This window comes from Bos indicus, chromosome 1, assembly GCF_029378745.1.
Source record: "Bos indicus isolate NIAB-ARS_2022 breed Sahiwal x Tharparkar chromosome 1, NIAB-ARS_B.indTharparkar_mat_pri_1.0, whole genome shotgun sequence".
NCBI classification, from domain to species: Eukaryota; Metazoa; Chordata; class Mammalia; order Artiodactyla; family Bovidae; genus Bos; species Bos indicus.
Genome location: NC_091760.1, coordinates 138193625 through 138209284, shown reverse-complemented (window position 1 = coordinate 138209284; position 15660 = coordinate 138193625). Strand labels below are relative to the sequence as shown.

General features: G+C 40.1%; 1 protein-coding gene across 4 annotated transcripts in view; it reads right to left on the bottom strand.

Annotated features, from left to right (window-relative positions):
• CPNE4 (copine 4) overlaps positions 1–15660 on the bottom strand; it is a 686364-nt gene that overhangs the window by 519096 nt on the left and 151608 nt on the right. For all 4 annotated transcript variants that reach the window (XM_070794756.1, XM_070794770.1, XM_070794775.1 and 1 more), the window contains exon 2: positions 14788–14968. In XM_070794756.1, coding sequence (XP_070650857.1) covers positions 14788–14968 — 181 coding nt within the window. The remainder of the gene's footprint in view (positions 1–14787; positions 14969–15660) is intronic.

Genomic DNA, 15660 nt, shown 5'->3' with positions numbered 1-15660 from the left:
CGCTGAAGAATTGATGTTTTTGAACTGTGGTGTTGGAGAAGACTCTTGAGCATCCCTTGGACAGCAAACAGATCAAGCCAGTCAGTCCTAAAGGTCATTAGTCCTGAATACCCATTGGAAGGACTGATGCTTAAGCTGAAGCTCCAATACTTTGACCACCTGATGCAAAGAGTCAACTCACTGGAAAAGCCCCTGATGCTGGGAAATATTGCAGGCAGGAGGAGAAGGGGACAACAGAGGATGAGATGGTTGGATGGCTTCACCAACTCAATGGACATGAGTTTGAGCAAGCTCCAGGTGTTGGTGATGAACAGAGAAGCCTGGCATACTACAGTCCATGGGGTTGGAAAGAGTCGGAGATGATTGATCGACTGAACTGAACTGAACTCCCAGGCCCCAAGCCTTCCATGCCCTCCATGTTGGAATAAAAGTCAGGAACCCCCAGGATCCTTACTGTGGCCTGTAAGTCTCTATACGACCCAGCCCCTCACTTCCTCCCTACAACATTCCTCTCACCCCTGCCTTCCAACACCACTATTCTTTATCCATCCTGCCTCCCTGCTATTTCTTAGAAAGTGTAGCAAACATGTGTCACTGTATCATGGCCTCTGCTCATCCTTCTGTTAGAATACTCTTTACCCATGCACAATTTAATAGTCAGAGGAAGTCTTCCCTAACCATAATTTTTAAACTGATGCTCTCAGCATTCTTCACCCTCTTCCTTGCTTCATTTTGCTTCCCACTACGGCCACTACCTGACAACAGGTTATACATTCATTGTTTACTTTCTATTCTCTTCACCTGCACAAAACACTGGGGCTGTGTGTTACTCCCTGCTGTTCTTCTAGCCCATGGATAGCACAGTGTCTGACACATAGTAGGAATTCAATAAGTGTTTGCTAAATGAATACAAAATGAACCACTTTCATGTGCACCATGGTAGGTGAATCATGGCTGACCCATGGGATAAACTGTTCTCTTGCCAGTAAATCAGTGTGGAAAATATTTACTGGGATTGGAAAATGTAGTTGAGCAAATTTCAAGGCAGCAGGCAGGGAGTGGGCAAGAAAACAATGAAGTAGCAAATAGATGTAGGGAGTTGTGTTTGGGCTCAAGTGGCTCCCACAGCCATGGATGTACTGGGTTCTCAGAAAGGGCCAGGATTTGAATGATGAATACCAGTGGGAGAGGATTTATTATGCAACTAAAGGATCTCAAACTTTGAGTCAGAAGATTTTGGAGAGCAGGTACCATATAAATAGACTATATGATCTTGGAAATGTAATTATGGGATCTCTGAATCTTGGGTTCTCATCTCTAAACTGGCTGTAAAAATAACAGTACTGACTTTCATAGATTGATATGGGGAATCTATTAAAAAATCGGGGAAGGGCTATGCCTTTATTTCTTCTTCTTTATATTTAGTGCAGTAATATTTATGCATTATTCTTTTTTCCAGTTTATTGTCACAGTGCTCTGATAGTTTCTGCTGTACAGCCATATGTTTATACATATTCCCTCCTTTCTGGGATTCTCACCCATCTAGGTCACCATAGAGTTCCCTGTGGTATACAACAGGATCTCACTAGTTACCTATCCCATGCATAGCAATGTATACATGTCAATCCAAATCTCCCAACTCATCCCACCCTTTTTCCTCCTTTGGTGACCATATGTTTGTTCTCTATGTCAGCATCTCTATTTCTTATACATTATTCTTAAAACTGGCGTCAAGAACCAGAAGAGGGACCTCAGCCTTCATTGTCCATGGTTTAACTGGATAGCAAACATGAAACACTTTACTTATTGTCCTGAGATCACCAAACATAGAGGGCCACATGCAGATGCTCCAGTTGGAAGTCCTAGACTGAAGGGCCTTCAGGTGATTTGAACCCTAGCCCCAAGTCCTGCCATCCTCTCTAGTTTTCCCAGCTGAGGCCCTGGACCCTTGGGATCAGAGATAAGCCTGCACCACTGGGCCCTGTTTAAGGTCACAGAATCCATCAGATTAAAAAAATTGTAGTTTCAAGCTGTTAAACTTTAGGGTGATTGTTATACAACAGAAGTAATTGGAACAAACTGGAAAACAAAAGCTTCAAGAGAGGCAGACTTATATTGGTTCTCCTACCACAAATCCCAGTTCCTCAGAAGTTGTCTGAAAAGGCTAGAATTCAAAGTGAGTGTTTAAAAGGTACCAAATTTTCTTGCTTCCAACCTAAATGCCCATTGACAAATGAATGGGTAAAGAAGACATGGTATGTATATACAATGGAATATGACATTACAGAATATTATGTATGGAGTATTAGGGGGACACATGTACACCCACAGCTGATTCATGTTGATGTACGACAAAAACTACCACAATATTGTAAAATAATTAGCCTCCAATTAAAATAAATAAATTTTTTAAAAAGAAGATATTGTGTGTGTGTGTGTGTGTGTATATATATATATATATATATACACACATTCATATATATAATGGAATATTACTCAGCCATAAAAAATGATGCCATTTTCAGCAACATGGATGGATGCAGAGATTATCATACTAAGTAAGTCAGATAAAGACAGATATCATATGATTTCATTTATACTTGGAATCTAGAAAAAAATGATACAAATGAACTTTGTACAAAACAGAAACAGATTCACAGACTTAGAGAATGAACTTACAGTTGCCAGGCGGAAGGATGGGGGGGAAGGGAGTTTGGAATTGACATATACACTGCTGTATTTAAAATGGATAACCAACAAGGGCCTTATGTATAGCACAGGGAACTCTGCAGCCTGGATGGGAGGGGACTTTGAGGGCAAATGGATACATGTATATGTATGGAAGTGTTAGTGGCTCAGTTGTGTCTGACTCTTTGTGACCCCATGGTCTGCAGCCACCAGGCTCCTCTGTCCATGGAATTCTCCAGTCAAGAATACTGGAGTGGGTTGCCATTTCCTTCTCCAGGGGATCTTCCTAATCTAGGGATTGAACCCAGGTCTCCTGCATTGTAGGCAGATTCTTCACAGTCTGAGCCACCAAGGAAGCTTGAGTCCTTTGTTGTCCACCTGAAACTACCACAACATTGTTAATCAGTTATACAGGGCAGCAAAGGAGACACAGACATGAAGAACGGACTTTGGACTCAGTGGGAGAAGAGGGTGGGATGATTTGAGAGAATAGCATTGAAACATATACATTACCATATATAAAACAGATAACCAGTGCAAGTTTGATGCATGAAGCAGGGCACCCAAAGCCAGTGTGCTGTGACAACCTAGAGGGATAGGGTGAAGAGGGAGGTGGGAGCGAGGTTCAGGATGTAGGGGACACATGTATATCTATGGCTGATTCATACTAATGTATAGCAAAACCCATCACAGTATTGTAAAGTAAATATCTTCCAATTTAAATACATAGATAAATTTCTAAAAATAAAATTAAAAGTTAAAAAATTTCTTATTTACATACACAGTTCTCAAATTGTAATCTTTTAATAAGAACTAGTCTTCACACTCAAGAAGAAACTATCTAAGACTGAATTCTCAAATTGGAAGGTTTTGAAATATCAAGTATTTGAAAACAGACTAGCCAAGGCAGGCAGTTGAACATTTCTGAGCTTGAGTAGAGATAAAATATTTAATTAGCCTATAAACTGACCCTGAGAACATCTGGAGCTTCCTGAAGGAAGGATTTTCTTGTCACTTCTCTTCTAAGACTGCTGAACAGTGCTAGCTGACATTGGTACAGAAGCAAAGATGGAAAGGCAAGGTTATCAGAATGGCCTCTCTGATTCGCATCCACAGATTAGAGAACACAGACAAGTAAAAGGAAGTTGCTTCAAGACTATTCATCTTCTTTCAAGATGCAGGGATTGCAGGGGAGGAAGAGGCTTAGATAATTCCTTACCAGGAGAGCCAAAACAGATCAATCAAAGTGGTTAGTCAGAGGTTTGGGAGAAACTTAGAGACCTGTCAGACTTTTTGATTGAAAGTTCTCTTATTTTAACACAAAGAATGGAACCAAGAACACTTGGACGAGGCAGCCAACAAAAACTTATTGGTGGTGTTAAACACACCTCATGTAAGGTATTACCTGATAACATCTTCTACTTATGGAATCCTATGTAATATACTAATCATGTTAGTTTTGCACACATTATATTCTTTAAGCAAAGTAACATTTAACGTTTATGCCACAGGGACTCTGTTAAGCATCATTTCATTCTGTCCTTACATTAACAGTAAATTCATGGAGCAGGTTTTATTGTTACCTCCATGTTGTAGATGGAGAGAATGCAGGGCCAGGGAAGGTAAGGCTTCTATGTAAGTTTACATATGACCAAAATGGTCTAATTGCAGAGACTACAGTATCAGCACTATCAGTATCCTGTCAGCCAATATCTCAATCCTAATGACAACCATTTAGACATGAGGCGGTATGAGAGGTTCAGAAAAGTTAGGAGGCATTCCAAGGTCACTCAAGCTTCGTGGGCACTGGAGACATGAAGGTTTGAGTTCAAGTCCTAATACCACTTCTAACTAGACTTGACATGAGTGGCATTTTTTCACCTGTAAAATGGATAATCAGTTCCTGTCTGCTAACATTGTTGTGAGAACTCTGTGAATATGCATGTAAAAATCCAGCACATGGCACGCAGCAGACACCCAATGACTGAGATGCATTATTCTCAGAGATGTGAAGGGTCCTCGCAGCAGGGTCTGCAGTCAGACAGTCTGGATTCAATTTGTCACAGCTCCTCCACTTATAACTTGTGTGACCATTGAGCAAGTTGCTTAATTCTTCTATGCCTCTCTATAAAATAACTACACTTCATAGGACAATTTGTAGGGCTGTTTTGATATGTACATAGGATGACACATGTAAAGTGCTTAAAAAGAGTGCCTTATACATTGCACGATAACTTTCAATATATTTAAGGTATCATCAGTAAAGCACCATTACAGTTAATAAAAAGATAAGATTGATTGAAATTACAAAGGCAAGGTAATTTTAAGATGATTATCATAGTAACTAGATAAATATTAAAATGAATACCCAGAAAAGGTGTTGAAAATATCTCCTTTGAAATGTTGCAGGTGGTTTGAGCTAGAGTCAGAGAGCTCTAAATCACAGATATCTTCTTTCCCTGCCCAGAATCACATTTTCAAACACTCAACATAGGAAATCAAGACACATTACAAAACCCATGGCAAGCAATGCTGAGTTTACCTTGCCAGTTGTTTGAGCTAAGGAGGCAGTGAAACCCATATCATGGTGCTTTCCTCTTTGCAGGAGGCCTGATATTATCCTTCCAGCTGATAAACTGCCTTCCAGGTCCCCAAGAGAATTAGTAGTAAAAAAAGTTTCAATTCAAATTGGTTTTTTTTCTCATTTGCAGCCTCAAATTTCCCATATTGTGTCATTCTGCTCTCAGATATCATAACATTGACAACTTGATTTCAATGATTAAAAAAACTACTTAGTCACATATTACACAATCCAGTAATCTTCCCTTTCATCCAAGAAGCATCATAATTGCAGTGAGCATCATGGCAATGCAGTCCCTGGTCACAGGGATGTAACCACCAGCGGCAGAAAGGAAATATTTTTTGCTTCTAATATTTCATTTTGTTTCCTTTCCTATTCAGTGCTCAGGGTAAGGTTTCTAATATCACCAAAATTAATTTCTTTTTTTTTAAGAAAAGAAATTATTCTCATTTAAGGACATGTTAAGGGGGAAATGAAAAGCAACATCAAAGTTTTCCCAAATAGCAGTTTGATGTGAAACCACGGTGGAAACTTTGTGAACAACCGCAGAAAACTGTTGTTTTTTTATCATCATCATCATCATCATGCTAGGTGTTACCTACTCAAATGCTGAGAGTCAGTGAAGTGTGAACAGAAAATCTTACAAGAAAGGAGCTTGTTTGTGATATCCAGAGGGAATGCTTTGACTTAATTTTCATTTTTCAGCTCTTGTCTGAGTCCACAACTGAGAGGTTAGCCATGTTTCAGAGGCCCAGCCCAGCAGTTGCAGGAGTAAGGTCTGAACTCAAACACCTCCAGGGGGCCATTCAAGCCATCCCAGTGAGAGAAGAAGGCATCCTCCAAGTGAGCACAAGGACACACTTGGACTCTGGATAGGGGGCAGCTGCTGACCATAACTTCACAAGAATTAATGTTGCCAGTCTTCCTGACAAAAGGAACAAAAGATCTGGAATTTTATGAAAAATCTCCCGATCTTTAAATTTTGTCAACCAGTGCAAAACTTGTTAAAACACCATGAAGGTAAAACATGTCTGGAGATTAAATAGAGGTATTTAGCTTTAAATTCTCGACCTCTGGGAAAACAGAGAGAACGTGGGTTTTAGAGTCAACCAGATTCCAGCTTTACCACTGACTAGTTTTGGAACCTGGTGATTTATTAATTCGGCCCAAGCCTCAGTTTTCTCACCTGGTTAATAAAGTCTACATTGCAGAGCACTTGTGAGGATTAGAAGGAAAACACGTAAAATGATGAATACATGGCTGGTATTAACAATTAGAGACGATTACTTTATTTTGTTACACCTAAATGTTCACATTGCCTGACACATTTTCATAAAATTCTAGCACTTTGGAGCAATAGAAAATTGAAAATCTCCAATATAGGTGAAACTACTATCTTGGACTATCTCCTGGTTCAACACACAAAAGGATGCTGCCTCACCCTTTACCCAAGCATGAAAGAAATGTGTTCCACAAGTTCTACTCCTCCATGAGCCCTCCAGTCAAGAAAGAACCTCTGAAAACAGTTCACAGCCTACATATCTGGGAGTGGGCAAGGCCACCACCACGAACCCATATTTCTCCTGGTGCTGCCAGTAGGGATGCTGGGTCATGTGGCATATAGACCCTACATCTGGGTAGGTGGGGAGTGGTGAGAGAAGATGGGAAATAGTGGAGGGATGGAGGAATGATTGATTTTTAGTTCTACCTCAAACAAAGGTAGTCTAGGGACCCTTGAAATAGACTATCCTCCACACATTCAAGGAAAGGCAGGGGTTTAAGTTAGGACCTTGTTTTAAGCCCCCTTTGTCAAGTTCACATGACCATCTAAGTCTCCAAGGCCTCTGTCTCTGAGATGGGCTTCGTTCTACTGGAGCCTGAAGTCATCGAGGACACAAACCATGTCTTTTTCATAGTACTCAGTTCATGCTAGGGTTAATTTCAATGTCTGTGTCACCTTTTTACAGGGATATTATGAGAAATAAATGAAGTAATATAATTAGATGGGTTTTCTGAACGTAAAGTATTATATGGATACTTTATTATTACAAACAATAGTAATCTTGCATTAATATCCACTGATAATGTATTGAATATAACCACATTGATTATTAACAATGATTACCAACAATCTACCAAAGCATGTGATTCATCATAACATGTTTTCATATGGAATTTATCCAAGGGTAATTCATCTTCAGAATTATTTAGAGCTTCCTATGAAGAAATTAAATGGAAAATGGAATTAGAGGTGATGGAACAACATTCTAGTAGTGTGGGGAATCATTCGGCTTTTTCCAATGAGGACAAGTACTATGCTATTTACAAGATCTCTGCCAAGGGCCAAGGTAGCAGGAGTATAGCTCTGCTTCATGGAGAACATCCAGCACATCCAGGGAACAGAGGATATGCTCCTGGAAACTGAATAAAAGTCTCCAGTTCACAAGGGCTCTTGCCTTTCAAATCCCTGAGAAGTGTCAATTTATTCTATTTACATAAGAAGCTTCATTTCAGGGAGTCAGTGAATATCAGCACTCACTAGAAGACAGAGGGAAATATTTCCATTCTTCATTGGAAGACGAAATGTGTTCTAAATTATCCTCATCACACTGAACTGTACCATTTACTGTCACAATTACATGTCGAGAAGCAGGGGTGATTTTTAAAATGGATATTAATTCAATTAGGGAAATTAAATGACAGATCTGAAATTCTCCATTGGGAATATATTTCCAAGCTACAAGTTTTCCTTTCCTTCCTTTTTGAGAGTTACAGTCATGTTCATTAAAGATTTACCAGAAGTTTTACCATCTCGTGTTTATACTCTGAGAAGAAACAAAAAGCATCCTTTCCAGCTCCTCAGCCCTCAGACATACACTCCAAACCCTGCTGGTCTGCAAAGAGTGACAATCTGTTCTACATTTCAGAAAAACTGATTCCCAATATTTCAAAGACACAATTTATCCTCAACTATTTTTTGAAGCATAATTGATGTACAATATTATATTAGTTTTAGGTTTACAGAAAAGTGATTCAGTAGTTTTATAGATTATATTCTATTTAAAGTTACTACAAAATAATGGCTATAACTCCTTGTACTGTACAATATATCCTTCATGGATAAAATGATGTGGTGTATATATATACAATGAAATATTACTCCTCTCCCCCCAAAATTGAAATCTTGCCATTTACAATAACATGGATGGACCTAGAGAGTATTATGCTTAGCAAAGTAAGTCAGAGGAAGACAAATACTGTATGTTATCACTTACAGGTGGAATCTAAAAAATAAAACAAAGGAATGTATATAGCAAAACAGAAACAGACTCACAGATACAGAGAATAAACTAGTGGTTACATGCAGGGAGATGGAAGTGGGGAAGGGTAATATAGGGGAGGGAGTTTAAGAGACGCAAACTACTATGTAATCTTATGGACTCAATACCATTAACAGAGGATGAGATGATTAGATAGCATCACTGACTCAATGGACAAAAATTTGAGCAAACTCCGGAAGACAGTGGAGGACAGAGAAGTCTGGCATGCTGCAGTACATGGGGTCACAAAGTGTCAACACAACTTAGCAACTGAACAGCAACAACAATGGTTAATAACACAGAAGATCGGATTGTAGGTCCTTTTGAGTCTGACAATCAGGCTTACATTTTTATGATACACTTCAGAGATCAAATGTTCTCTTCCATTGCAAACAGGCTGCTGCCACTGCTGCCGCTGCTGCTGCTGCTGCTGCTGCTGCTGCTGCTAAGTCACCTGTGCGACCCCAGAGATGGTAGCCCAACAGGCTCCCCCGTCCCTGGGATTCTCCAGGCAAGAACACTGGAGTAGGTTGCCACTTCCTTCTCCAATGCGTGAAAGTGAAGTTGCTCAGTCATGTCCGACTCCCAGTGACCCCATGGACTGCAGCCTACCAGGCTCCTCTGTTCATGGGATTCTCCAGGCAAGAGTACTGGAGTGGGGTGCCATTGCCTTCTCCGTGCAAACAGGCTGCTGCTGCTGCTGCTAAGTCACTTCAGTCGTGTCCGACTCTGTGCAAACAGGCTACATACTCTTAAAGAGCAAGAGCACTCCCCCTCACCATATATGAGCAGGGCATCTGAAGGTAGTTATAATTACAGCAGTAGTACCTGAGCTGTTAATGAGGGAATAACAGGGCCTTTTCCGGATGGAATACTATTACAAAAAGCACAGGCCAGCAATCACAAATAATAACAAAGAGATGTCAATCTCTAGGTGTATCTTCCCCAAAAGAATTTTAGCTATAAAAACAACATCCTATGAATATAACATGTTAACTAACTCCCTTTCCTCATCTCCCCACATACCCTAATTCCTTATCACCCAAAGAGACTCTGAAATCACACCAGCTACTTATTTACCCTCAAATTAATTAAATTTAAGTAATTAAACTTTTCCATTCCTCAGTTATACAGTCCACCTTTCAACTGCTCAGGAGCCACCTGGGACAAGCAACTGGCCAGTACTGGCCAGTACACATGCAGAACATTCCCATCACTGTAGGAAGTTCTGGTGGACAGTGCTTATCTCCATGGAGTCTCTTTTGCCAAACTTCAAAATTTTCTAAAACAGAAGTTCACCTTGTTTTTCTCTCTCTCACCCTGACACCCACAACAATCTCTTTATTATGCAAAGAAGTTCAGCCTCCCAGGTTTTTTCTTTTTTTCTTCACTTAGTTACCAGCTTCCACATAACAAAGACACCCAGGAACTGGCACAGCTAGCATGAATTATATTCTACAAGGCTTTCTCTGAATTCTGTAGTTCTGCACGAAGAACAGAGATGTAAATCCAGTCTTGTTCCAAGGGACAGATACAGAAGAATGTGCATCAGTTATGTCCCAGGGCAATGTCCACATTTGCCAGCTTTCACTAAACATAGAAGGTAGTAGGTGTGTGGTTTAAATAGATTGTCAGGTGCTTCTCACTTTGAGCACAGGACCACGCACTGAACTGGCACTAAAAGGCATGTGTTAGCACTAAATATGTACTACTTCATGACTGAGTGTGTGATTCTCTCACTTACTGAGAGTTGTCAGAAGGTCTATGTGCTAGTCAGTTCAGTTCAGCTCAGTTGTGTCTAACTCTTTGCGATCCCATGAACTGCAGCACGCCAGGCCTCCCTGTCCATCGCCAACTCCTGGAGTTCACCCAAACCGATGTCCATTGAATTGGTGATGCCATCCAACCATCTCATCCTCTGTTGTCCCCTTCTCCTCCTGCCCTCAATCTTTCCCAGCATCAGAGTCTTTTCAAATGAGTCAGCTCTCCGCATCAGGTGGTTAAAATATTGGAGTTTCAGCTTCAACATCAGTCCTTCCAATGAACACCCAGGACTGATCTCCTTTAGGATGGACTGGCTGGATCTCCTTGCAGTCCAAGGGACTCTCAAGAGTCTTCTCCAACACCACAGTTCAAAAGCATCAATTCTTTGGCGTCCAGCTTTCTTCACAGTCCAATTCTCACATCCATACATGACCACTGGAAAAACCATAGCCTTGACTAGATGGACCATTGTTGGCAAAGTAATGTCTCTGCTTTTCAATACGCTGTCTAACTTTTCTTCCAAAGAGTAAGCGTCTTTTTGTTTCATGGCTGCAATCACCATCTGCAGTGATTTTGGAGCTCCAAAAAATAGTCTGCCACTGTTTCCACTGTTTTCCCATCTATTTGCCATGAAGTGATGGGACTGGATGCCATGATCTTAGCTTTCTGAATGTTGAGCTTTAAGCCAACTTTTTCACTCTCCTCTTTCACTTTCATCAAGAGGCTCTTTAGATTCTTCTTCACTTTCTGCCATAAGGGTGGTGTCATCTGCGTATCTGAGGTTATTGATATTTCTCCCGGCTGGTCAGTTACCTTGGTATTTTCAACTGTGTTCCAGACTCTTCCTGCAACCTTGGCAACCAGCTTCCACCAGGGGTGTGGTCACTGGAAGACATAGATGGGAGACCTGGGATGCCACTCCTTCCTCATATCCTTTTCTGGCAATGTTTCCAGCACTACCTGCATCTCCTCTACCTTTCTGGCTCCCATTAGATAGGCCCTCCTTCCACAAATCCAGCTTCTGCTGGGTGGTCCAGCTGGTACTAACATCTGTCCCTCTATGCCAGTGGTATGTCCCAGTAAATGCTCAACAACTGGTTCTCTTGATAGGAAGTAAAGTTCTGATTTGAAATGTTTGCCAATATCTGTGGTGTAAGTCGGAGAAGGCAATGGCACCCCATTCCAGTACTCTTGCCTGGAAAATCCCATGGACGGAGGAGCCTGGTAGGCTGCAGTCCACGGGGTCGCTAAGAGTCGGGCACGACTGAACAACTTCACTTTCACTTTTCACTTTTATGCATTGGAGAAGGAAATGGCAACCCACTCCAGTATTCTTGCCTGGAGAATCCCAGGGACAGAGGAGCCTAGTGGGCTGCCGTCTGTGGGGTTGCACAGAGTCGGACACGACTGAAGTGACGTAGCAGCAGCAGCAGCAGCATGGTGTAAATACTTACACTCAGGCTTGCAAAATTCCTGGATTTAACAATTGACTCACAAACCTCTATAAGCTAGCTTCAGCACATCACTGCTCTACCCTAAATCAACCAGCACCTCCCTATTGTTAATCTCTGGGTTTTCACACAGTGCTTACTTAGTTTCTCAACATTTCCAATGTTTTTCTTACTAGTTATTTGTATTAAATCTCTTCTATTATTTACTTTGTGTGGGCTCTGTTTTCCCAACTATACCCTAAATGTACACTCTTAAGACTAAAATTTATTAGAGAAGTGCTTCTCAAAAGTTCCAAAATATAACTCAGTCATGTCACTAAGGATGCTGGAAGCTCAGCTGACACTATTTTTAAAAAGACTTTAGAGATGAAAGAAGCAGTGAATTACCTTACAGTGTGGCACAACTTTCTGATTTCACTGTGCACTGGTAACAAAATGTTTGCAAGCTGGTAGCTGTGTGCAAACACACTTCAAGTAACTCTGTAGAAAAATGCTTTGCAAAAGCAATTTGGCAAATGCATCAAAAGCCCCAAAAGTGTCCTATCCTGTTCCACTAGTTCCACTCTGACAGAATCTCTCCTAGGAACTAATCCAAAAGGAAGGGGAAGGCCTTATATCAAAGACGGATCCTGCAGCATTATTTAAAGTAGGGTAATTTTGAAAACAATTAAAAGTGAAAAAAATAGGAAAATGATTAAATAAATCTACTTGATGGGATATAATGCAGGCTTAAAATTAAAATTATGAATATTATAGCAATATGCAAAAAACATTCTGCTATGTAATAAAATCACAAAAGAAAATTTATGTGCATCATAAATATCGTGTAAGAATATGAATGCCAGAAGGAAAAGACTGAAAAGAAATATACACAAATAAACAAATGATGTAAAGGGAGTTTTAGGAGATGAAGTCTTTTCCTCTATTTTTCCACAAGTCTCTTTTTCCTAGTGTAGGTTTTCCACTTAGTTTTGTTAAACAAAAAATAAAAGACAGGGAAGTCCACCAACAAAGTCAGGGAGAATATTTAGAAGGGAAAAAGAGACATTACACATTAAGATTCCTGTGAATGCTATTTTATATTTAAAATATAAGCCCTGGATAAGATGGAGGTTAAAGGAAGATCCCCAATCTGCCATCTGTCATTGATTTCCTTGTGTGTTGTTGCCTTCTCACCTACATTTCATCAGCTCACCAACTTTTATCACCAACTTCCATCAAACTATCCTTTCACAGAAGTACCTTTTTTCACATATGTACAAGTAAGGAAACATACTACCTATGAGATCTTCTGAACTTTTTTCTTACTGTTCAGTGAAGACACTGGCCCCAAAAGAAGCACCGGTCAGCTCCATGCAAACACATAGAAAGAGGACTGAAGTCTGTCCTGAGGGATCCAAGCAAGGTATTTGTGTACACTTGCTCTACTCAGCATGGATCCAAAACCCTCCTCCAAATTCTGCTGGGCATCTCATTCCCTTAGAGACGATAATAATTTCTTCCACAGCTGCATCCCCTATTCCTCCCTATCTCACATTTCACCTGAGATCAGATCTTTTTAAAACAATTTTAAGAGTAGCCAGGTATGGAAGTGACAGTTAGACCATAAAGAAAGCTGAGCACTGAAGAATTGATGCTTTTGAACTGTGGTGTTGGAGAAGACTCTTGAGAGTCCTTGGACTGGACAGGGAAGCCTGGTGTGCTGCAGTCCATGGGGTCACAAAGAGTTGGACATGACTGAGCGACTAAACTGAACTGAACCAGGTACCTAGAACAAAGGAAAAAAAATCAACCGCACCCGCCCCCCACAAACTTAAAAACCAGTCCTTGTCCAATTTGTTTCAATTTTAAATAAACAAACAAAACCCAACTGCAGAATTCAACATGCTGTATTGCCACACAAAATACCAAAGGCCACACCAATGGGCACTCTAAGTATAAAATAGCAATAAAGAGCTCAGGCCCTGGAGCTTGACTGGGAAATATTAGCTATTCCACTTATAAACTGGATGATCCTGGGCAAATCCTTAATCTTTCTGTTTCCTCATAGGATTATTGTACAGATGAAATTAGTTGTTTTACATAAAGCACTTAGAACAGTGCCTGATACTTAATAAGCACCCAATAAAGTTTAGCTAATATTAAGTTTATTGCCCCAAAATAAGTGTGTGATGTGGCCTCAGTAAAGCAGTCCCTGCTGCCCATCCCCAGGAGATACTATATCCACAATCAGCACACAAATTAATGGTAAATGTCAAAATATCCACAGTATTAAAACATCATGACATGGAAGCAACCTAAATGTCCATTGACAGATGAATGGCTAAAGAAGATATGGTACATATACACAGTGGAACACTACTCAGCCATAAGAAGAAAGGAATATCGCCATTTTTAGCAACATGGATGGACCTAGAGATTATATACTAAGTGAAGAAATTCAGATACCAAATGACAAATATCATATGATAGGGCTTATATGTGGAATCTAAAAAAATTATATAAATGAACTTATTTATAGAACAGAAACAGACTCACAGACTTAGAGAATGAATTTTTGGTTAGCAGAGGGGGAAGGATGGAGGGGAGGGATAGACTGGGATTTGGGGATTAACATATACACACTGCTATATATAAAACAGATAATCAACAAGGACCTACTGCACAGCACAAGGACCTCCACTCAATATTTTATAATAATATAAATGGGAAACTAATTTGAAAAAGAATAGATACGTATAACTGAATCACTTTGCTCTACACCTGAAACTAACACAACATTGTTAATCAACTATAATATAAAATTTTTAATTTAAATATATAAATAAATTTTAAAAATCATGATACAAGCAGAAATGTGATCATATCCACTTCTAGAATTTTCTGCCTCACCGATATAAACCACCTAAAGACAGGAAATGCCAAAACATTTTCGAATCTCTCCTCCTGCCATGCTTCTCTCCATTTCACTGGACATGCCTACCTCGAACCACTGCCCGTGGGACTGCATCTTGAGGATGACACAGGGGTCTGGTTTGGAAAGGGCATCTCTGTCGGAAATGCCTTTGCATGCCACACGTAGTTCAACTTTGGTCAGGCAGGGGCTGTTAAAGATTCCCAGTGTATTGGCAGCTGACTCATAAATGTTGCTCATCTTCTTCATTCTGTTTTAGGCAAGAAAAAGAGGAAAAAAGACATGCCAATCACTACAGTATTTGTCAAAAGAGGAAATCTCTCAATCACCCTTCAGGAAAATGTTAAACACACACTTTTGAGTACTGAATATATTACTTATCTAGCAGGGCCAGAGTTCCAGTGAAACAAACAAACAAAACCAAAGAAATAGGTGCTAATGCACTTGGCTAAGAACACTATTTTCTTATATGATTTGCATACATTTGCATAGTAAAATTTTTAGTCTATGAAATTATATTAATGAATTAGTGCAGCAGACTGAAAACCTTAATCAGCTCTCTAGTAAGAGCATGGCTTGTGTGAAATTTTACATAGTTGCTAGTTCATCAATTTAACCACATTCCAAGATGTTAAGATTTCCCCCAAATCCAGCTTCTGTGTGATGGCACAGAGAAGAACAATTTTCCCTTCTCCAAACTCTGGCCTCCTGTCCAAGATGTTTTCAGCAAACCAAGTCCAAGAGAGACTCAGCATCTGATCTCCTGATTCAAATGCACAAGTCCATTTTCATAAGTCCATTTCCCTTCCTTGCTCCTGCTGCCATGTCAGAAATGCGACTGTGACCATTTAGGGACAGCATAAAGCCTAACCCATGGAAACAGCTGCCACAAGTAATAACTGCAGCCCCCCTTCCTGTCTTCATATGGTCACCTTTCACTGA